General features: G+C 40.4%; 1 protein-coding gene across 2 annotated transcripts; it reads right to left on the bottom strand.

Annotated features, from left to right (window-relative positions):
- Nucleotides 1-1,098: 1,098 nt before the first annotated feature.
- On the bottom strand, nt 1,099-24,883 carry LOC311172231 (uncharacterized protein C2orf42; the record flags this gene model as incomplete). Of its 2 annotated transcripts, none has more annotated exons than XM_084235473.1 (8): nt 1,099-1,339; nt 10,896-11,058; nt 12,981-13,081; nt 14,868-14,975; nt 18,930-19,034; nt 20,567-20,671; nt 22,977-23,087; nt 24,061-24,883. In XM_084235473.1, the coding sequence occupies 8 exons, from the start codon at nt 24,881-24,883 to the stop codon at nt 1,131-1,133; spliced, it is 1,725 nt and encodes a 574-aa protein (XP_084091599.1). In that variant the 3' UTR covers nt 1,099-1,130. The 2 variants fall into 2 exon arrangements, with proteins under 2 accessions (XP_084091599.1, XP_084091600.1); XM_084235474.1 differs by having other exon boundaries at nt 22,977-23,057.
- Between the last annotated feature and the right edge of the window lie 344 nt (nt 24,884-25,227).

Below are 25,227 nucleotides of genomic sequence, written 5' to 3'. Positions count from 1 at the left end.
CTGAGACCTAGCCTACACACCCACTCTACCCCAGTGTGCTTGTCCAGCCCTATTTTAATGACCACAAACCAGCCGTTCATGCTCATTTTTGCCTAAGCTGGTGAGAGTTGGGCTTTTGTTACTTGCAATCAAAAGACAACCAAGAGCCTACTTCATGCGGATTTTTCTTATCTTCCCAAGACAAGGAATTATAAGGAATTTATATCAAAACAACATGATAAAGTGGAAAGAACATGTACTTTAGGATAACACATTCTTTTTAATGCTGTTTTGGCCTCTTTAGAGAGGCTCTTTCTTTAACTTTGTAAAAGAAGGGTAATGCCTAAACTCGATAATGAGGACTAAGAAATGATTAAGTGAGAATGTAAATGGAGATGCCTGACACATAGTAGGCATGTAGGAAAGGTTCAGTCCCTTCTTCTTTTCTTCAAGACACATTTCTATTTCTGTGGCTTTCAGTAGCTCCATTCTGTAATCAACATATTATCTCAGAAAAAGGAATTCAACTTTCCAGCAGTAAAACTTTTGGAGAAAGCACTTACAAGCATTTTTCTGAAATGTCAATATTCCCTTGATACTTGGATACTCTTTTTCCTATTTCACTATCACCTACATCTCTGCCCTCCAAAATTTATAATTTCATAACCAGGCAACATGAGATATAATACGGAAAAACTAGGGACACTGTGCATTGAGAATAGCATAAAAGAGCGTGAGTTTAACTTTGCCTAGATGGTTCTTAACATTCTCCCCTAACCAGAGTGTTAACTTTCCAACACTACTGGTGTAGGGCAGACTGCTGCTAACTTGTTTACAGAATTGGAAAAGGGTTAAAACAAACTCTAAAGGGGAGCTCTTAAAGGAGGAAAGTGAAGTGGTTTTCTCTGTTCCTTTAAAAACTCTAGTCAGAAATATCACCCAATTTATAATGAAGACTATACATAGCAGCACCAAAAAGGCTATTTACAAGAAGAGTGTTACTTCAACAGAATCCATGTGAACATACGAGAAATTTTATCTTAGCTAAGAGCAGTTCTCTAATAAACAGGTAGTTCTAAGTACCTAACTGGTATTTAAAGTTGTCAAGGGGAGGGGATGTGCAAATTTAGCAGCAAAAGACTTATTTTGCCTCAAGGGAAAGTGATGGTGGTCAGAGGGGCCAGTTCCAAGGACTGGTCCAGGGGGGGCCGCTGGTCTTGGTACTCCGCCACATGGCCATTCCGGTGGTGACCATATTCAAACTTGATCCGCAGCTCACCGATCTTGGACTGGGGAAGGATATCTGGGATCCATTCAATGATGAAAGGTGTTGGTTCCTTTTGATCAGGGGAAGTGTTGCCTGACAAAAAAAGGGAACAATGGTTCAATTTCAAAATTTTAGTCTGGACAGATCTTACTTTTTTTTTAGATTTTTTTTTTTTTTAATAGAGGCATGTTTATTTATTTATTTGTTTGTTTGTTTGTTTTGTTTATACATGCACTGGGTACAGTCAGAAGCGCGGGAGGGTGAGAGAATTCACCAGAGCCAGAGCGGGGAGCAGAGCAGGCAGAAGGACCGAAGTACACTGCTGAGGGGAGCAGCGGGCGGCAGGAGAGGTCTGCGCGCCATGTGGGACCCTCCTCCGGTGGCCAGGGAGCAGCCGGGGATCGAACCGGCGCCGCAGAGGCTGCGGGCAGCTTCGCAACCCAGCGCTCAACCGCTGCGCCACCGGGGAGGCCCTGGACAGATCTTACTTTGTTCAGGAATTAAATAGGAAAAAAAAAGTAAATAAAACCAAAAAACTATATGAGTTGATTGAAAAGCTAATTTGAAAAATGGTGCTAGGTACCACAACAATAACTTCCAAAAATATGTATATGAATAAGAGGGGATAAATACAGCAGCTGTATCTACCCCCCAAAAAGATTCAGAGAATTATTTATTATCTTTGAAAGAATAAATGCTGCACCTCCCCCTGCAGTGACCTTTAGGGCTAACCGTCCCTAGGTCTGGCTGCAGCGCACAGGCGGAGAACAGCAAAACACCCTGAAGCAGAGGAAGTACAGCGGAAGTTCCCTGAAAAGACAGAAGCTTATCAAAAGATAACCACCAGGAACCACTACAAGAATGCTAAAAATCTTATCCCATCTTTCTAGAACTACAAACTTTAATCCCTTATTGTCTTTCTAAACTTCCTTCTTTCTTCTATAAAAGTCATTGCTTGTTATGTAGATCACCTCCCTGATGGTGATAGGCTGAGCCCATGAGCAAGCTAATTTCATTGATATTCATTTTCCCTGTGCTTTTGGAAAACATATATATATTGGACACAAACTCAAAGAAAATTACACTCAGATTTTCACTCTTGAAGTGTGTCTGTTTGTCATTTCTTTCACCAACGCCCTGACCACCCTGCACGCTTCTCTCAACCCTGAGGTGGCCTCATCGTCAACTGCTGTGCTGGTTCGCAGCAAATAAAGACCCATTTTTTTTTAAAGATTTACTTATTTATGCATACAAGAACTGGGGTACAGGCCAGAGGTGTGGGGGGTGAGAGGATTCACGAGAGACAGAGCAGAACAGGCAGACGGACTGAAAACACTGCTGAGGGGAGCAGGCGAGACAGGAGAAGTCTGCCACACCATGTGGGTATCTCCCTGCCAGCCAAGAATTGAACCTGTCCCACAGAGGCTGCGGACAGCTTCAGAGCGCTGCCCTCAACCCGCTGCACCACCAGGGAGGCTCTACCCCAGTTCTTGTATGCATAAATGAACATTTGAAAAAAAAAAAGAAATCAAAACAGAACAATTCCAAATGGACACCAACAGAAGAAGAATTGAGCATAAAGTAAAGGTAGCATTTTCAATTAATCAAAGAAATACAAGTGTATCTTTTAATAAATGAGATGCATTAACCAGATAGCTATGTGCAAGAAAATAAAAGATGGCTGAATCTTACCTTGTTCCTTACATCAAAATTAATTTAAAAAAATCAAAGATTTAAACATGAAAAACTGGAGCCTCTCTGGTGACACAAGGGGTTAAATCTTAGCACTATGAAGCAATCAGCAGCCACTGCTGCACAAGTTTGATCCCTGGGCAGGGAGCTGGCCCACATGGCGCAGCAGACCTCTCCTGTCTCGCCTGCTGCTCCACTCAGTAGTGTATTTCGGTAGATCTGCCTCTTCTGCTCCCCACTCTCTGGTGAATCCTCTCACACCCCCTACCTCTGGCCTAAGCCCCATCTCTTAAATGTATAAATACATAAAAAAGTCTTTTTTTTTTTTAAGATTCATTTTTTTTTATACAAGAGCTGGGGTACAGGCCAAAAGCATGGAAGGTAAGAGGATTCACCAGAGACAGAGCAGGAAGCAGAACAGGCAGACAACAGAAATACACTGCTGAAGGGAGCAGCAGGAAAGACAGGAGAGGTCTGCCGCCCCATGTGGGATTCTTGCCAGCTGGCCGGGATTGAACCCACACTACAGAGGCTGCCGACAGCTTCACAGCTCACCCACTGTACCACTGGGAAGGGCCCAATTTTTTTTTTTTTTTTAAAAAGGTATCAACTATAGCAATTCTAATAAAGGGACTAAACTAAAATTTAAGGAAAATAAAAATCAATTATATAATATTGAAATTATATAATACTGAGATTTTATAAAGAAATTTAAAATAGTAACAAAAAAGTTAAAGAATGCTAAACAGAGCCTCCTTGATGGTGCAGGGATTAAAGTCTCAGCACTACCAACCTACCACCATCCACTGTGACATGAATTTGATCCCCAGACAGGGAGCTAACCTACATGTGCAGCAGACCTCTCCTGCCTTGCGTTGGTCCCACCAACAGTGTATCTCAGTAGATCCACTTGTTCTCTGGTGATCCACTCTGTCTCTGGTGAATCCTCTTACCTGTGGCCTACACACCAGTTCTTGGATGCATAAATAAGTCAGTCTTTTTTTTATTATTAATGATTTTATTTATTTATACAAGAACTGGGGTATAGGTCAGAGGTGCGGGAGGGTGAGAGAATTCACCAGAGATAGAGTGGGGAGCAAAACAGGCAGACGGACCGAAGACACTGCTGAGGTGAGCAGCAGGCAAGGCAGGAGAGGTCTGCCGCACCATGTGGGTTTCTCCCTGGTCGGCGGGGAATTGAACCCACACTGCAGAGGCTGCAGACAGCTTCACAGGATGGTGCTTAACCTGCTGCGCCACCAGGGAGGCCCAAAATAAGTCTTTAAAAAATAAATAGGATTTATTACAGGAGTGTAAGATTAATGCAAAGTTAGAAATTCATTAATAAAGTTCACTATGCTTGGCTCAAAAGACAAGCCTCAATGATAAAAAGGCATTTCATAAAATTCAGTATTAGTTCCTAACAAAATACTTAACAAAGCCTTAACCTAAGCATATGACACTGTTGCAATAGCAAAAAAAAAAAATCTGAAAATAATCAATAGCACTTTATTATATAGTGAAACTTTAGAGTAGTTTTCCTAGAAAAGTATTTTCTGTAATGGTATGCACCTAATAAGTGTTAACTTGTCAAATAAGTTTGGGAAACCTTAGGGTAAGTAAAGTTCAACAGGTATTTTTTTATTTCTGAATCTTTTTTTCTTTTTTTTAGAGGTTTTTTTTTTTTAAAAAAGATTTATTTATTTGTTTGTTTGTTTGTTTGTTTGTTTGTTTGTTTATACAAGCACTGGGTACAGTCAGAAGCTCGGGAGAGTGACAGGATTCACCAGAGCCAGAGCAGGGAGCAGAACAGGCAGAAGGACCAAAGTACACTGCTGAGGGGAGCAGCGGGCGTCAGGAGAGGTCTGCGCGCCATGTGGGACCCTCCACCCGTGGCTGGGGAGCAGCCGGGGATTGAACCGGCGCTGCAGAGGCTGCAGGCAGCTTCACAACCCAGCGCTCAACCGCTGCGCCACCGGGGAGGCCCTATTTCTGAATCTTTTTAACATGCAAATTTATAGGATGGAATCTAAACCTGATAAATTATATTCTGAAGCACTATACCCTGCTGCCTCCCTATTCCAACTGTAACATTTTCTGAGTTCTGAGTGTAACAACTGGGTTGATAACCAGAGTAGTCATTTGGTAGTTTCCTTTCTTCTTCAGGTTTTTGTTTTTGTTTTTTGGCAAAGTTTCTTTCCTCACCAAAAAAATGTTACTCATCTTTAAAGACACATCACCCAAAGCAGTGTTAGTGAAGGCAAAGATAAACAGCTGGGACTACATCAAATTAAAGAGCTTCTGTACAGCAAAAGAGACACAACCAACCAAAACAAAGAGAAACCCCACCAATTGGGAGAACATTTTTGCACACAACACTAATGATAAAGGACTGATCACAAAAACCTACAAAGAGCTGATGAGACGCAACAAAAACAAAGTAAATAATCTAGTCAAAAAATGGGCAGGAGAGCTAAAAAGAAACTTCTCCAAAGAGGAAATGCAAATGGCCAAGAGGCATATGAAAAAATGTTCAGCATCACTTGTAAATGGCCAAGGGAAATGGCCAGGGAAATGCAAATGAAAACCACAATGAGATACCATCTTACACCAGTGAGAATGGCACATATTAAAAAAAAACTAACAGCAGCAAATGTTGGTGAGGATGTGGAGAAAAAGGAACTCTCCTGCACTGCTGGTGGGAGTGCAAACTGGTCCAACCACTATGGAAAGCTGTGTGGAGATTCCTCAACCTGCTAAAGATGGAGCTTCCATAGGATCCAGCAATTCCACTCCAAAGGACACAGAAACATTAACTCAAAAGGGCACCTGCACCCCTACGTTTATAGCAGCACTATTTACAATAGGTAAGCTATGGAAACAAGCCAAATGGCCAAAAATAGATGACTGGATCAAGAAGATGTGGTACATATACACAATGGAATGTTACTCAGCAATCAAAAAAGATAAACTCATGCAATTTGCAGCAACATGGATGGAGCTGGAAGGGATCATGCTCTGTGAAATAAGCTAGAAAGAAAAAGAAAAATACCAGATCGTCTCACTCATAGCAGGAATTTAGAAAACCTAAATAAGGGACCAGGAAAAAGACTAATTATAATAAAGTAAAAATCAAAATCAACAAGCAACTATAAACCAGAGACACACTACAGGGGTGGGGGAGGAGAGAGTAGGATCAAAACAAGGGTGGGGGTGGGAACTGTATGGGACGATAACTAAGATGAAAATGCATACATTGTGAAAAACTGAAAAATGATGTAAAAAATATATAGAATTTAAAAAATAATAAAAAAAATTAAAAAGGAAATAATAAAGTCATGTCAATAATGGGGGAAAAAAGTTGTTACTACATTGAGCACCTTACAGTGAAGTGTCTTTTAAAGATTTATTTATTTATTTTATACAAGAACCAGGGTATAGGCCAAATGTCGGGAGGGTGAGAGGCTTCACCAGAGACAAAGTGGGGAACAGAACAGGCAGACTGACAAAACACATTGCTGAGGGGAGCAGAGGGCGAGACAGGAGAGGTCTGTCGTGCCATGTGGGAACCTCATCTGTGGCCAGGGATCGAACCGGCGCTGCAGAGGCTGTGGGCAGCTTCGCAGCCCAGTGCTCAACTGCTGCGCCACCAGAGGAGGCCCCAATGAAGTGTCTTTTAATATGAGACATTTCTCAAACTTATTTTACCAGGTACTTCTTTTTACACAGAATCTTATCACATTTTCTTCTTAAAGACATAGTAGGGAAAATGCTACACTGGAAGAGCTTTTAGTATAGTCTAAACTGATAATCATGGCTGTTATTTTTATAATTATTCATTGTTGCTCTTGAAATCCTAGCTAATTTAACAAGGAAAAAAATGAGATTAAAAACATGTGATAGGAAACAAAATTACCACTATTTTTTGGGTGATTTCCCCAAAACCAGAGGATTTGAAGCAACTAGTAGGCCAATTTGATAATAAAAATACCAAAACCAGGCCTCCCCTGGTGGCACAGGCAGTTGAGTGCAGCGCTGTGTAGCTATCCACAGCCTCTGCAGCGCGGGTTCGATCCCGGCTGGCAAGTGAGGGTCCCCACATGGTGAGGCAGAACTCTCCTGTCACGCCCGCTGTTCCCCAGCAGTGTATTTAGTCAGTTTGCCTGTTCTGTTCCCTGCTCTGTCTCTGGTGAATCCTCTCACCATCCCGTGCATCTGGCCTGTACCCCAGTTCTTGTATAAATAAATAAATCTTAAAAAAAAAAAAAAAAAACCAAGAGTTTTTCATACATGGGCAATAACAAGTGAGAAACATGTAACAAAATTACATATAGGGATATGTTCACAAGACTCGACAAAATAATTCTACATTTCTCCTAAAAGAATAAATGTACAATTAGAGATATGAAGGGTGCCTGCCAGCTAGAACATAAAATAAGCAATTCAAATTTTGGCTGGCATCATGCATGCACTCATTCATTGTTCACTCAACAAGCCTTTACTGAGAACCTATTATGGACCAGGCACTGTGTTGTCCTGGGGTACACTGATGACCAAGAATCACATAGTTCACAGCCCTGAAATAGCTTATGGTCTTAGACAATGGGAAAATAGGTGAGTTACTAGGTGGTTAGAATGCAGGCTCTGGAGTCCAAAACTGCCTGAGGCTGAAGGCCACCACTTACTTGTATAACTCTGGGCAGGTGACTGCACCTCCCTTTACTGCAGTTTATTCATCTACAGAGTGGGATCACAGACCCTACCTCTCAGTGGGTTGATGAGCAACCAATGAATTAATACACAAAAAGCACTTAACATACTACTTGGCACAGAGTAGGTGCTTAAAAAGTACAGTTGCTATAGTTGTCATTATGATTATTAACTTATGCAAATACCTGAGTTAAAAATAGACAAAAAGTCATGATACACAAATAACCAATATGAAAAGTTTATTCTCACTGAGAGTAATGCAAACTAAAAGAGACAACATTTTTTGCCTATCAAATCAACAAAGTTTAAAAAAAGAAAAACTCGAGCCTCCCTGGTAGCACAAGGTATTAAGCACAATACTATGAAACTATCCGCAGCCTCTGCAGCACAAGTTCGACATCCAATCTCCGGCCAGCCAGGCAGCTACCCACATGGTGTAGCAGACCTCTCCTGTCTTGCTTGCTGCTCCCCTCAGCAGTGTATTTCAGTCAGTAGGCATGTTCTGCTCCTTACTCTGTCTCTAATGAATCCTCTCACTCCCCCGTACCTCTGGCCTGTACCCCAGTTCTTGTTATGCATAAATAAAATCATCTTAAAAAAAAAAGAGAGAGAGACAAACTCTTTCATACATGGTTGACAGGAATAAGCTACACTAAAAAATATTACAATCTTTCTGAAGAGCAGTGTGACAAAAAACAAAGCCCTAAAAATGTATATAACTTTTGACCCTCCAATTTTACTTTTAGGAATTTAACCCTAAGAATATCCTAAATCAGGAAATAATTAAGGATATAAAAGGCTTATCTAAAAGAAGTCAGTTCTAAAAGGAAGTAATGTTTATAAGAGCAAAAAGTTTGAACTTAGAGGATTGATTAGAGCAAGGTTCCTTAAAGAATGAATTTTATGCAGCTGTTAAAAAAAGTATTCCTAACAGGTAAGTCAGAAGCAACCCAATGTCTATCAGCCAATGAAGGGATAAATAAAATGGGGTATATACATATAATGGAATATTATTCAGTCTTATAAAGGAAAGAACTTTTTTTAAAAAATATTTATTTAGGGGCCTCCCCGGTGACGCAGTGGTTGAGCGCTGGGTTGCGAAGCTGCCCGCGGCCTCTGTGGCGCCGGTTCGATCCCCGGCTGCTCCCCGGCCACCAGAGGAGGGTCCCACATGGCGCGCAGACCTCTCCTGCCGCCCGCCGCTCCCCTCAGCGGTGTACTTCAGTCCTTCTGCCTGCTCTGCTCCCCACTCTGGCTCTGGTGAATTCTCTCACCCTCCCACGCTTCTGACTGTACCCAGTGCATGTATAAACAAAACAAACAAACAAACAAATAAATAAATAAAAAAAAAACATGCCTCTATTAAAAAAAAAATCATTTATTTATTTATTTATTTATTTATACAAGCACTGGGCATAGTCAGAGGGAGGGTGAGAGAATTCACCAGAGCCAGAGCAGGAAGCAGAGCAGGCAGAAGGGCCGAAGTACACTGCTGAGGGGAGCAGTGGGCGGCAGGAGAGGTCTGCGCACCATGTGGGACCCTCCTCTGGTGGCTGGGGAGCAGCCGGGTATCGAACTGGCGCTGCAGAGGCTGCGGGCAGCTTCGCAACCCAGTGCTCAACCGTTGCGCCACCGGGGAGGCTCGGAAAGAACTTTTGATAGATGCTATATACAACATGATGAAACTTGAAGACATATACTAAGTGAAATAAGCCATCACAAAAAGAAATATTGCATGATTTGACTTATATGAGGTTCCTTGAGTAATCAAATTCATAGTAAAATGACTGTCATGAGCTGGAAGAAGGCAAGAATAGGGGGTAAGTGTTCAATTGATACAGTTTCAGTTGAGGAAGATTAAAAAGTCTTAGGAGAGCCTCCCCTGGTGGCGCAGGCAGTTGAGTGCAGTGCTGTGAAGCTGTCCATGGCCTCTGCAGCACCGGTTTGATCCCAGCCCGCCAGCAAGAATTCCACATGGCGCGGCAGACAGTTCCTGTCTCACCCACTGCTCCCCTCAGCAGTATATTTCAGTCAGCCTGCATGTTCTGTTCCCCACTCTGTCTCTGGTGAATCCTCTCACCTTCCCAGAATCTGGCCTGTACCCTGGTTCTTGTATGCATGAATAAATAAATCTTTAAAAAAAAAAGTCTTAAGAGATGGATGGTCGTGATAGGTTGCACAACAATGGAAACGCACCTAGTGCCACAGAATTGTACAATTTTTCAAAATAGGTAAAATAATAAATTTTATATTATATATGTTTTATAATAATCAAAAAAGTTAATAGCAGACATAGAAAGCTGTTCATGATATATTTTTAAGTGAAAAAGCAGATGAGGCACGACCCCATGTTTTAGAAATTCTCTTCATGCACAAAAAATTATCTGAAAAGGTAAACACCAAAATTGTAATGGTAATGTCTTTAATGTGGATGGAATTACAGATGATTTTTTTTCCTCCTTTATTTTCTGTAATGAAATCTATGATTTCTCTACAATGAAAATGTGTTACTTCTATAATTTTCTTATAAAAGCACTGACTCAGGGCCTCCCTGGTGGCGCAGGTGGTGGAGCACAGCGCTGTGACCACAGCCTCTGCAGTGCCGGTTCGATCCCTGCTGGTGGCGGAACAACCTACATGGTGCAGCAGACCTCTCCTGTCTTGCCCGCTGCTCCCCTCAGCAGTGTATTTCAGTTAGTCTGCCTGTTCTGTTTCCCACTCTGTCTCTGATGAGTCTTCTCACTCTCCCGCAAATCTGGCCTGTATCCCGGTTCTTGTATAAATAAATAAATCTTAAAAAATATATATTTAGGGCCTCCCCTGGTGGCGCAGTGGTTGAGCACTGGGCTGCGAAGCTGCCCACAGCCTCTGCAGTGCCAGTTCGATCCCTGGCCGCAGGCGAGGGTACCACATGGTGCGCAGACCTCTCCTGCCACGCCTGCTGCTCCCCTCAGCAGTATGATTGTCAGTCTGCCTGTTGTGTTTCTCGCTCTGGCTCTGGTGAATTCTCTCACTCTCCCGCGCTTCTGACTGTACCCAGTGCTTGTATAAATAAATAAAATAAATCTTAAATATATACATATATATTTAAAGACACTGACTCAAATGAAACAAAACACCTTATCCCATGACTACCTTTATAAATGAATGAATTTGTTTGAGGTCAAAATAAAAAATCTAGGGCAGTGTACTGCACATTGTTGATCCTGAAAGGAAGATGTACCAATGAAATCACCAATTCACTTACCAACTTTGAGAAAAGTTTTGAGTTCCAAGGGTCGAAGCACTGGTTGTTTTTCTATACGACCATAGGTTTCTGCTATGCTCTCTACTTCCACTTTAGGGCATTTAAACAGTTCGTAAGTCCCATCCCGGTTCTGGATGAAACTCCGGGTGATTTCCAAGGGCATCTGGACACAGATACCAAGAAACGTGAGAAAGGAAGAACTTTCAAAACAGACAAACATTCAGATGACAACAGAGCTTTTATTTACTCATTCTTTGTTAACTATGCTCAAATTACAACTTCCCTCTCTATTTTCATGTAAATTCTACTAATATATCTGTCTTTTCTTGCTTAAAAGGTTTTTTCCTTCTTTCTCTGATTAGAACTTAGCCAAACCATTAGAAACTGAACCCCACATATTCATGCTTATATCACAGCTGTTGGCACAGATTTGCTCTAAAGTCAGTTTTATTCCTCCCCCTACTGCTTTGCTAGCAGCATTCTTCTCCTAAATCTCTAGCAGCAACACCTACAGCTGATCTCACATCCTGTGTGCTGTCCTTGAGATTGAGCCACGCAGAACTTGAACTGAATTCTGCCTTTGCTACTAAACAGCAGAATGAGCAAGTTACTGAACTTCTCATAGCCTGCTTTTCATCTGTAAAATATAGTGAATGCCAATGTATGGCTAGAGGATTAAATGAGACAATGTAGATAAATAACACACAATGGACAGAAGCCCAATGATTATTAACTCTACTTTCACTTGATTTTGCTCTGGGTTGCATCAGTGCCTCCCAGAATACCCCTTGTTCTAGATTGTCTGAGACATCCTGTGTTTAAAGAAGTTCTTCAGGTATTTTTAGGTGCTAACCTAGGCTTTTTCTAGGGAATACATATAAGTTCTGGAGGTACCAATTTATTCTTTTTCTGAACATAACAATGCCTTGCAATTAATCTTAATGGACTGGGGCCTCCCTGGTGGCCCAGGGGTTAAAGACAGCGCTATCAAGCTATCACCAGCCACTGCAGCAAAAGTTTGATTCCCTGGCCAACCAGGGAGGTGACCCACATGGCGCAGCCGACCTCTCCTGTCTCACCTGCTGCTCCCCTCAGCAGTGTATTTCAGAATAGATCTGCCTGTTCTTCCCCCACTCTATCTCTGGTGAATCCTCTCAACCCCTACCCCCGCACCTCTGGCCTACATCCCAGCTCTTGTATGCATAAGTAAATCTTTAAAAAAAACTTAATGGAGGGCCTCCCTTGTGGTGCAGTGGTTGAGCACTGGGCTGCGAAACTGCCCGCAGCCTCTGCAGCACTGGTTAGATCCCTGGTGGCTGGCAAGGGTCCCACATGGCGTGCAGACTTCTCCTGCTGTGCCCACTGCTCCCCTCAGCAGTGTATTCATCAGTCTGCCTGTTCTGTTCCCTGCTCTGCCTCTGGTGAATTCTCTCACCCTCCTGCGCTTCTGACTGTACCCTGTGCTTGTATAAATAAATAAATAAATCTTTAAAAAAAAAAAAACAACTTAATGGATTACTGTATCAAATCACATTATTCTAAATTTTCTACAACATTCCATTACTGTCGGAAAGGAAAATCCTCAAATTTTCAAAATCTGCTTGAAAAAAAAAAGTATAAAAAATATCTAATATTTCCTCGGAAAAAGAACACATTAATTAGTGGCCATTTCTTTAATGAGAACTAAATTGTGGTTTGGGGAGGAGGGTTTAACTGTGCTGGCCATTGACTTCACAAACAGTAAATCATCTCAAATTATTTCTCTATTTTCTAGTTGCCTGTCAGTTAGTCTAGGGCTCACCACAGCAAGGAGGGGATCAGTATTTAATTTATAGGAAAAATCACCTCTGTTTTCTGATCTCAAAATCAGAGAAAAAGGATATTCTAATTTAAGATATTTTTACAAGTTATCAGAACTACCCATTAAAATCAGAACTACAAAGTTATGAATACTTCTGAATATTAAAATAAAAAGACATTCGCTCTAGTGTCTAAACCTCCAGGAAATGGGTGCAAACATACTTTCCCTACTTGTTTCCTTCTTCCCCTCACAGCCCTCCCACTATTGTAGAGATAAACTCTTACCTCTGGAGTATCTAAAATTTGTTTAACTTGCAAGATATTAGTGATATGCCAGGTATACTTGGAAAAGGTTCCCAAGGGCAAGGCATCCTTACGAACAAAAGCTGAAAAGTAAAAAGGAGACAAAATTTGACTACCCAAAAACAATATTCTTTTTGTTACCCAGTTTCTAAAGATTTCAAAGCACTGATAGTCTATCCTTATAGAATCTCAGCTCTTTTAAAAAGAAATCCCAGGGCCTCCCCGGTGGCGCAGCGGTTGAGCGCTGGGTTGCGAAACTGCGCGCGGCCTCTGCGGCGCCGGTTCGATCCCCGGCTGCTCCCCGGCCACCAGAGGAGGGTCCCACATGGCGTGCAGACCTCTCCTGCCGCCCGCTGCTCCCCTCAGCAGTGTACTTCGGTCCTTCTGCCTGCTCTGCTCCCTGCTCTGGCTCTGGTGAATTCTCTCACCCTCCCGTGCTTCTGACTGTACCCAGTGCATGTATAAACAAAACAAACAAACAAACCAGCAAACAAATAAATAAAGCATGCCTCTATAAAAAAAAAAATAAATAAATAAATCCCAGATACAAAAATATACTAAGGTTTCACAGAAAGTGACAAATCAAACGATATGGGTTATGCTAAATCTCAGATGCTTCGAGATGCTACTTTTTTTTGCTAACTTAAAAACTTATTTGCCAAAGTCACACAAGCAGGACACCATTACAAAACAGTTTCTTACAACCTCTTACAACTTTAGGTACATAAGAAGTTAAATCATATGCCTTAAAATAATTACATGGAGTATAAGCCTGCTAATGTGGTTGCTAACCCATTGTCCTGACTGCAGGATTATAAAGGAGTTCCATTGAAAGGCCTGAAAAAGCAGATAAGGGGTGGGTTAAAATGAATGCATTAGGTCTAACATTTAAAATGGAATAAAGAATCAATACGGCCTCAAAAGTCAGAAGGTAAGCTATAAAGACAAAGATTTTTATGGCCCTGAATATAATGGCTAACAGCTTACACTATTCAAAAGTAGAATTAACAGTCACTATTATATCATCAAATGACAATTTGCTGAAGAAACAGCACTGATTTCTAACTGTAGTTACACTTGGGCTATTTGCCACTGAGCAATCCTTTCTCCCTCTTCTCTTCAGTATTTCCAATTACTTCCTAAGGGGATCTTGAGATTTTTAGTAGAAAGATACTACATGAAACCCTGGTGGTTCAGGGGTTAAAGACAGCACTATCAAGCCACCGCAGCATGAGTTCAATCCCCAGCCAGCCAGGGAGCAACCCACATGGCGCAGCAGACCTCTCCTGCCTAGCCCGCTGCTCTTCTCACTGGATCTGCCTGTTCTGCTCCCCACTCTCTCTGGTGAATCCTGTCATCCCCTGCACCTCTGATCTGCACCACAGTTCTTATACATGTAAATAAATAAATCTTTTTTTAAAAAAAGAAGCATTGAAATGTAATTAAAATGTTCCAATCCTAAGAATTATTCTAAAAATAAAACATTCTTTCATCAAAAATTGAGAATTATGGAAAAAAGTTTTAGTTTTTGTAATATGTTTCTAAGAAGCCAGTTAAACAACAACTGGAATCTGTAAAACTTTCACTGGAATTGTTTCAGATCTAGAAAATATCAAACTTCTTGGTGGGTATTTTTGCTATACTTTACAGCTGCTCTTTAACATATTTGAGCTTTCTGAATCTTTCCAAAAACTCTTAATGGAGTAAGTATGGGGTTTTTGAAGAATGTGATCATTTTTCCAAGAGCTGATTGGCTGAGGCTTCATGCTCTGAGATGACTAGAAGTTCTAATCCTGAAAGTTCTAGATGAGTTTTCCAAACATATTTCTCTAAAGTTAAGACAGCTATTGCTGAGGAAAAATCCCATACCTGTGGTAGAATTGGGGAGCCGTTTTTTTGCACTTCCTATAGATATCCTTTGTTGCAGGGCATCAAAAAAGGACTGTGGAATGTGGAACACCAGTGGCTCTGGTTTGCCTACAGGAAATAAGAAAAACTCATTTAAAGAAACTCTGTGCTCTCTGGTTTGTAGGGAGGAGTGGAAGACATGGGACTGAGCAGTAAATACTAAAAATACCACTGAGTTTTTTTATACAGAGGCTAAAAGAAGGCTTTGATGGACCTTTATGAGTCAAGCACTGTCACCACCCCTACATGTGATCCCTTGCAACTTTAAAAATACACCAGATCTTTGTCATCCACCAAGGATAACTTTTTAAATCCCCTATTTTATAAACATTACCCTGACACAGACGTTTCCTTATGAACTGAGATGAGATGAGAATAATGAGCTGAATTGAGAAGGTAAATTTGATTTACTTCTGGCTATCTCTAAGCACTTGCTATTTACATTCATGTCTACGCAAAGTAAATGCAGACTCACATGGTCGGAACCTACAAGCCAAAAACCACAAAATTAAGACACCATCCAATAAGCATCAATCCTTCTCTCTAAATATAATCTCAAGATAGCCAAAATGCTTGAAAATATTTATCAAACTTCTTAAAGCAACTTGCAAGACACTAAACAAAAATTCAACAGAAAGTGTGCTCATGAAAGGGGTCAAGGAGTTCAGAGTTTTCCTTAAAAATTCTGCCGAAGCGGGGAGGGAAACGAAATTCTCCCCATGGGGCTAGTCCTGGCAGAGGAAAAACATCAACATCCAGAACCACAGGTATAAAACCTATAATTTCTACTGGCCTGGACAAAACCTTGACTGTCTCTTAAAGAAGACTCTTATAGACAATTTAGATGCTTTTTTGAAACAAAGAGTAGGCCAAGAAAAATTAAATGAAAGGTTTTCTAAAATTCCATAGAAAGATAGAATACCTTTAACTGATTTAGCCTCCTTTATTTAATTCAGAATATTAATAACAAAACTGCCACTGCTTTTGAGCCATTAAAATATTAATATCTGGGCAGTTTAGAGAATTCACCACCCCAAGAACTTTAAAATTCTTTCATCCTGAAACTAGATTATGGGCTATTAAATTCATTTGATTCTTTTTTCTTCATTTCAGTTCTAAAACAAGTGCTTACTCACCAGAACTCAGTTGATATGTTAGAGGTTAGGCTTACAGATTAATCTAGAAAAGCTCTCATGAAAGACAGACTCAAATTCTAAGGAAGAGCTAATTCTAAGAAAAATTCTAAGAAACAGTTTCTTTTGACAAAGGTGGTAGTAATGGAGCTAGTGAAGGGGGTGTTATGGGAATGGAAGAGGGGCTATTGTAAATGTTCCATATTCCGTTTGGGGAGGTAAGTTAATAGGTATTTGCTATACTATTTCAAATAATACATAAATATATAAAATTTAAAAGAAAAAATTTTGTATTTATTTTTAAAGATTTATTTATTTATACAAGCATTAGGTCCAGTCAGAAGCACGGGAGGGTGAGAGAATTCACCAGAGCCAGAGCAGGGAACAGAACAGGCAGACTGACGAAACACACTGCTGAGGGGAGCAGCAGGCGCGGCAGGAGAAGTCTGCGTGCCATGTGGGACCCTAGCCGGCCGCCGGGGATTGAACCGGTGCTGCAGAGGCTGCGGGCAGCTTTGCAGCCCAGCACTCAATCGCTGCACCACCGGGGTAGGCCCTAAAAGGAAAATTTAAAGACTCTCCCTTTAACTGCCCTCCCCCCAGCTTATTTTGTCTAAAAAGTAACTTTTGAAGAAGTTTTATTTATTTTAAATTTTAAAAATAAGTAAAATTAAGCATATGTGTCAAGATCGCGTCCTTGCCCCTTTCCTTCACAGTAAGTCATAATTACTTTGAATTCTTCAAAGCTTTTCACTTTCCATTGAGTATCTATACTCAGGTTATTATTCAGTTTTGGTGCTTTAATTTCAAAATGTTGTTCATAAACTGGGGGCTCCCTGGTGGCACAAGGGATTAAGTCACAGCACTATGAAGCTATCCGCAGCCACTGCAGCATGAGTTTGACCCCTTGCCAGGTAGCTGACCCATATGGCACAGCAGACCTTTCCTGTCTCTCCTGCTGCTCCCCTCAGTAGTGTAGTTCAGTCAATCCACATGTTCTGTTCCCCACTCTTTCTCTGGTGAATCCTGTCACCCCCTGTACCTCTGGCTGTACCCCAGTTCTTGTATGCATAAATAAATCTTAAAAAAAAAATGATGTTCAGGGCCTCCCTGGTGGCGCAGCGGTTGAGCGCTGGGCTGTGAAGCTGCCTGCAGCCTCTACAGCGCCAGTTCGATCCCTGGCCACCAGGCGAGGGTTCCACATGGCGTGCAGACCTCTCCTGCGGCCCGCTGCTCCCCTCAGTGTACTTCGTCACTCTGCCTGTTCTGTTCCCCACTCTGGCTTTGGTGAATTCTCTCTCCCTCCTGTGCTTCTGACTGTACCCAGTGCTTGTATAAATAAATAAATAAATCTTAAAAAAAAAATGTTCACAAATTGCAACATATTCAGCAAAGAATATCGAAATTATATAAGGTATGTAAATATGCCATGATGAGTATTTGCAGATCTGTAATGCATTAGCTAGCAAAAGATATATTAAAAGAGAAAATTATCAGGCAGGATAATGGGTATATGTGTGTAGTGGCAGGTTTTGTTATTTGGAAATAGGAGCAGAACTGTTCCATGCAGCTAGAGTGCAGAACTTATATCCACAGAAGTATAAGTTAACGTTTCCACTTAGCATAAGGAAGACCTTCCTCACAGCTATCACTATCCAACAATGCTATGAGTTGCCTCAAAAATCCATGAGTATGGAATATTACTCAGCGTTCAAAAAAGATAAACACATGCAATTTGCAGCAACATGGATGGCACTGGGAGGGATCATGCTCAGCGAAATAAGCCAGAAAGAAAAAGAAAAATAACGGATGGTCTCACTCATAGCAGGAATCTAGAAAACTTAAATAAGGGACCAGGAAAATGAATAACTATAAGAAAGTGAAAATCAAAATCAACAAAAAACTATGAACCAGAGATACTCTATGGGGCGTGGGGGGGCGGGGAGGGGAGGGATTGGGGTCAAAATAAGGGGGTTGCAATTGTATGGGGAATATAAAAATCAAATTATAAAAAAAAAAATCCATGAGTATTGCATTTTGTAAAAATCCTAGGAAGCCATCCATCAGGGATGGACATGAACTGGCTGGTCTACCTCTGAAACTGCTGAAATACCATGAAGGTATGACAATCAACCCAAATCCATCCTGGGTTTTCTAATCTTCCTCAGCATGTACATAATTTTACGCAATTATCTTAGTCTCACAAGTTTAGATTTTGTTTTTTAAAGATTTATTTATTTATTTATACAAGCACCGGGTATAGTCAGAAGCACGGGAGGGTGAGAGAATTCACCAGAGCCAGATCAGGGAACAGAGCAGGCAGAAGGACCGAAGCACACTGCTGAGGGGAGCAGCGGGCGGCAGGAGAGATCTTCACGCCATGTGGGACCCTCGCCCGGTGGCCAGGGATGAACCGGCACTGCAGAGGCTGCGGGCAGCTTCGCAGGCCAGCGCTCAACCGCTGTGCCATCAGGGGAGGCCCCTCACATGTTTAGATTTTTCTCTAGATTATTTCCTCCTCTTTCTTTAAGTTTTGGGGTTACAGTGATATGCTAAAGTTTTAGTATGTCTGTCACCTAACATACATGCTTGCACACAAACACAGATATGAGTGCAGACACAGGAACACCTCCCTTCCCCCAACCCCCCACCAGGATCAAGCTATGTACTTTTATTATTTGCTGTGCTTTTCTACCCCATCCATAAATTCATTTTGCTGGTTCTGCATTTTAATTATTCCTCCCTTTCATTTAGAATTTTACTTTTTTATGGTTCAATGCACTTTGGATTGAAGTCTGATTATTTTTTCTATCAAAACAGTAGAACTAAAATATAATTACTTTAATTTCCCCTACTTCCAGCAACAGCTCAGTTGGGTAACAATACTTACCATCAAACTGATAGTGCATAGTTTGATGTATACGTTCTGTGACACTGGCCAGCCAGTCTTGGAAGGATAAGGTCACTTGTGCCTCATCTAACAGCTGACCACAGGCTGGAAAAAAAAACAAACCAGAAACTGTCCATAACTATTATCTTTTCTTAATGAATAAATAGGTAACTGAAATTTGAAAAAGCTAAGAATTTATACAGAAAAAAAAGAAAAAATTTGAAATTTGAAGAAATTAGACACATTAAGTGAAATGGAAGATTCTGAATTTTTAAAAAAGAATCCATTTAAAAAAATGAAAATCTATGAGAGATAAAATGTTGAAGATTATTAAGCACAGAAAGTATGTAGTCCTTCAACACTGAAGTGGCAATTGAAGAATGGTCTTACAATGACTGTTTATAATGACTGTTTTAGAGACCTAGAAATCAGTGCTATTTCTGAAGAATGCCTACCATTTTATTCTATTTTCTTCTCCTAAAATGTCTTCACAGATGTGGCATATAGCCTCTTTTATAGGGAGATAATGATGCCATTACTACTATTCATTAGAAATTAAAATCCTCATAGGTAAATGCATATATTGATAATTTGAACTAAGTTATTTTTTAACTGTGACAAAGGAAATGATGAAAATTTGTTAAAAACCTGATACTGTTGGGCCTCCCCGGTGGCGCAGCGGTTGTTGCGAAGCTGCCTGCAGCCTCTGCAGCACCAGTTTAATCCCTGGCAGCCGGGTGAGGGTCCCACATGGCGCGCAGACCTCTCCTGCCGCCCGCTCCCCTCAGCAGTATGCTTCGTCATTCTGCCTGCTCTGCTTTCTGCTCTGACTCTGCTGAATTCTCTCACCCTCTCATGCTTCTGACTGTACCCAATGCTTGTATAAATAAATAAATAAAAATAAATCTTTAAAAAAAAAAATCTGATACTGTTGACCTGCTTGCTTCCTGAATCCCCAAAACATTTATTACTAAAACGTGTAAGTTCTGAATTAATTAATATATGATCTTGTATTATTTACTATATACGTACTGGTCTTATCTTCAAAACCAGAGTATGAGGGCAGGGATTTGATGTCTAGTTTTTAATCATCCAGCCATATTTATATGAAAATTAAGAAAATAGTGATCCCCAAATACACAAGTTTAATTGTTCTGTTAAGAGATACATGTCTTTCTATACAGAATAGCTTAACTATACAGAATAGCTTAAGCTATTCTGTCGTCCTTCCTATAAATTCAGAACTATAGATGCTATTGCTTTTAGATGTTTTCAAACATCATTAACTTTGGAGAACAGACTAGATTTGTCTTCTTAACAAATATTTATCACTGCATAATTTCAAAAACCATTTTTCAAGTCTGATTCTTTATACTAATGTTATGTGGGTGATAAGCAACGAGTAGAAATATCCTATAAAATAACTGTTGTACTACTTGTCGTTGTTTTCTGTTGCATTTGTTATTTAAGAGCTATAATTTAGTTCTGAATATAATTTGAGAGCAGTGGGGCAGGACATAACTCAGCTTCAGTGAGTACTAGTGTTTGTCAACAGGCAACATTTGATCATATCACTTTTGGCTTCTTTAGGATGATTTGTCATCTTTTTAGCCTATCCTGAGGAAAGGGAGACTTACCCTGCCTTTTTAGTGAAGAAGCAACCACTGGCTTTTTTAGGCCACTTTTCCTTAGATTACTGCTCACTGCATCTTGAGGCAATAGTGAACTGTTCATCTGTGCACCTAGAGCACAAATCAGTACTGTGTTTAATACATGTCTACAGATATAAATTGATTTGATATTAATTTCTGAGGTGTCTAAAACATAAAAAATCTTTGCTAAATTCTAAGTTAGCTTTAGTGTCTAGAAGAAAGGCTACTGTGATATATTAAGTCTAATGTTATAAGTCCATAACATTTTATGTTTCTACATTCTTTACAGAAGTTGGGGGTGGGAAGGACTAGATGTGAAAGGAAGAAAGCATAAACAATAACACTGTTCCTCTCTCAGGCAGCCATTATTAATTTTCTGATAAACTATCTTCTTTTTTTCTGTATATAATTTTGCTATTTTTACAATTTTGAGTAGCTATGATTATACCAGGATTGCCAGACTTAGCAAAAAAAAATTTATTGAATTTCAAATAAATGAATAATTTTTTAGTACGACTACATTCCAAATAATGCACAGGAACTACATTCCAAATAACGCACACTTAAACTAGAAACTGTTAATTCTTTATCTGAAATTCAAGTTGAACTGAGCATTCAGTACTCTATCTGGCTACCTGAATAATCCAAGCATTCCCAAATTCTTCACAGTCATTTTTAATGACTGCCTGATACCCAATGATACCCAATGGTTCATATGTCTACCCCCAGTGGTTGGACCTTAGTTGTTCCTAATTTTCCTGTGTTATAAATAACCATAAAATGAGCATCTCTGAACAAAATGTTTTTTCCATACCCAGTATTACTTACTTCCTTAAAAGAGGTTATTTACAAGTAGAACTGCTGACTCAAAGAGTAAGAATTTTTTTTTTAATTTTAAGTTTTCCTGGGAAAGATCATTAATTAAACATTTAACAACAATCTATGTTCTTTATTGCTGCCAGAATTTCCTCTCAAAACAGAGAAACAACCAAGTCACTCTGTTTCTCTTTCTTCAGCTTCCCAGTATCAAAACTCCTAAGTACTACCACCTGCTCTGCCTCCAGCAATACCCCATGGGTAGAAATACTTTTAAGGTTCTTAACAGACACTACAAACTACTTTTACTTTTTATGAGTGGTTATAATAACTTACACTGCACTAGTCAAAGCCGAGAGCTGATTTCACCTTCGCCTGTGGTCTTATGATTTAAAAGTTTTTGCTAATTTGGTCACAAAAGATAACTTGTTTTAGTTTTGTATCTCCATAATGTTCACATTTCTCTGGATAGTAGGCAGTTAGGAGTTTGGTTCACATTTGTGAACCAGGTGATATTTTCATTTTGTTTAGAATCTACATCTTTTGGGCCTTCCTGGTGGTGCAGGGAGTTGAGTGCTGCACTGTGAAGCTGCCCACAGCCTCTGTAGCGCGGGTTCAGTTCACAGAGAGCCAGGGAGAAACCCATATGGTGTGGCAGATCTCTGCTGCCTCGCCTGCTGCTCCCCTCGGCAGTGTACTTTGGTCAGTCTGCCTGTTCTGCTCCCCGCTCTCTCTGTTGAATTCTCTCACCCTCTAGCACCTCTGACCTGTATCCCCGTTCTTGTATAAATAAATAAATCTTAAAAAGAATCTACATCTTTTGAAATATATTTTAGGGTACTTACTTCAGTATTTTATTTTTTATTTAAATTTATTTATTTATGCATACAAGAGCTGGAGTATAGGCCAGAGATGACCAAAATACACTGCCGAAGGAGCAGCGAGCAAGACAGGAGAGATCTTCTTTGCCATCTGGGTTGCTCCCTGGCCGGCTAGGGATCGAACTCGCGCTACAGAGGCTGCGGACTGCCTCACATTGTGGTGCTCACAACTCCTTGTGCCACCAGGGAGGCCCCTTCAGTATTTTAATATTGATTTATGAGTCCTTAACTGACACTGTGTTGAACTGTATATATGCATATATGTGTGTATATATATAGTATACGTGTGTGATGATGCCACATGCTGACAATGAAGTAACAAATTATATTCCTAAATTAGTGTGGACAAGATAATTAAATATTGCACATGGTCTTTTTAAGCACCCTGTGTATGAAATCTTCATTATCACTGTACTATAGCAGATTAAGGTAAAAGAGTAGTCTGAATGTTTAAGGGATGAACAAATAACATATAAAAATAAAAGTTGAATTGGATTGGACTTTCTACTTGCCCCACAGAACCAATTCTTAGCTTGACTTGACAAACATCATCAGCTGAAAGTAAAACGTTTTTTTGGGAAAAAAATAACATAACAACAAAATCTATTTTTTGTAACTGCTCAGATTCAGTGAGACACCAAACCACAAACAATTTCTAAAGATAACCCAATCAAACAACAAACCAAACAGCTTCTTACCAGATACTTCATCCTTTTTCCTCTTCTTTGGCTTAGAGGCAGTAGATTCACAAGCTGATACTGTTGATTCTGAATGACAGCCTAACTGGGGCACAATAATCTCTTTAAGACCTAAAATATAACAGAGGTCTCAATTACTAATACTACAAAAGAGTAAGTATGGGCCCCTACATGAGAAAATTTATTTGTAGACATCAAAATCCCTAGAACAAATTAGGGAGTGAGTGTCTGCTTTAAAATAAGTTTCCCGGGCCTCCCTGATGGCACAGGGGTTAAAGACAGCATTATCAAGCTATTGCCAGCCACTGCAGCATAGTTCAATCCCCGGCCAGCCAGAGTGCAATCCATATGGCGCAGCAGACCTCTCCTGCCTAGCTCGCTGCTCCCCTCAGCAGTGTATTTCAGTAGATCTGCCTGTTCTGCTCCTTCCTCTCTCTGGTGAATCCTCTCACCCTGCCACACCTCTGGATTACATCCCAGTTCTTGTATGCATACATAAATAAATCTTCAAAAAGAAATGTTTCCCCAAAACATGCACTGGTTCATAGACTATTAATGAAGGAAGAAAGAAAAATGTAAAACTAAAACTTTCAAAGCTGCTGCCAATTAAAGATCACTATGAAAACAAAAAGCATTTATAAGAAAAAAGCACATTTATGACAACAATAAAATACTTGATGCAGAAACTTTAAAAGGTTGTCTTTTTGGCAAGGGGCTAATTTGAAGAGAAGAAAAAAGCAAGCAAAACAAAACTGATTTGTTTGTTGCTGTTGTTTTTCTAAATATAGGGCATCTTTTGAATAGAGGAAAAAACTGAACTGAAGCTAACTTTGCTATATCCATTGTCTCAATGAAAATGACTAAGTCTCTTAATCAATTTGAACCAACCAACCAATCAACCAACCAACTAACCAACCAACCTTTATGCAAGTTTGTTGACTGGGATTAAAAGAAGGAATGCTTTTCATTTGAATTATCTAGCAACTGCTTCTGAAGGTTGCTAGGACAATCTCCAAATGCCATCAGTAGAACTCTCATTGCCATTTTAGAAAAACAGAGTAACTGTGTCAACCATACTACCTACCGCTGGAATCAAAATTTAGGAAGTCTGAGAATTCCTGAGCCAATGTCTCGTCACTGGCAAAGGCACAGATACAGGCAAAGAAATGAATGCATCTCTGGACAGCCTCATCATTGGAGGCATTCGACTTGTGCGATTTCAGAGTCTGACAGGAGCAGAAGAAACGGCGCTCAGGCAAACTTTTGGCACTGATTTTCTGCACAAATGATGTATGCAAATATCCCAAACTATGCTTCTGGCTTGCCTTGCATTTCACCACCAAAATGTTTTTAGTGATCCTCTGTACCAGGGGACCTGTGGGTTCTGTGGCCAATTGCCAGATGGTTTGTTTAGTCTCAGGGGAGGCCTGCATTGCATTCAGGACTGAGCTCTTTAAGGTGAGAGGGGTAGCCTCTGCCTGGCAGTTCACAGCCAGCTTGATGTGCTGGCACTGGTTTTCCACAACGCCCTGGGTTGCTGCTTTCAGGCATGAGGGCACATAACACCGTCCGGAGCTCAGCTGAGTAATGATTGTCCCATCCACCGTCTGGATTGTTGTCTCTGAAACACCTAGCTCCACAAAGCATCGGTAATCAGGGCCCCGGTCTCTCTGCCTCACTGAGTAGACCTGCAGTTCAGAGCCTGTGATGATTTTGACAGCTTCAACACTAGGCTGCTTCCGTGCACCATAGCGGAATATGGTTCCACATGTCTTGTTCTTACAGCTCAGTCCCCGGGTTCCATTGTATGTGCCACATCTGGGACACTTTCTGATCCCCCTCAATGTGGCCTTCCCCAGATCAGACAAGAAAGCTGGAACTTTAGTCCTCAGAGAGTTTGGTTCCATTTTTCACAGGCCCTAGAAAAAAGCAGGAAGTCAATCTTTAAGTAAGTTTGAGTATACAGTTACATTCACACACACACACACACAGTTAAATCATTTATATTTAGTATAGTAAGCGGAATGTAAAGAAGCTAGTCAGCAATTTCAAGTCATCTCCAAATAGAACATCGATTTAAATGCTCGAACAAAATGGAAGTGGAAGAAACTTTGCCTTTTGTATCTCTCTGTATTTTTAAAAGTCCTACCAAAGAATTTCTCTTCGACAACCTAAATTAGTTAATCTAATCTTTACATTCACAGACATATTTAACTTGAGCAAGGACTAGAGCATGAGAAAGATGAGTTCT

Source organism: Talpa europaea (genome assembly GCF_964194135.1).
Source record: "Talpa europaea genome assembly, chromosome: 6".
Classification (NCBI taxonomy): domain Eukaryota; kingdom Metazoa; phylum Chordata; class Mammalia; order Eulipotyphla; family Talpidae; genus Talpa; species Talpa europaea.
Note: the sequence above shows the minus strand (reverse complement) of the source record. Positions and strands in the feature narration are given on the sequence as shown.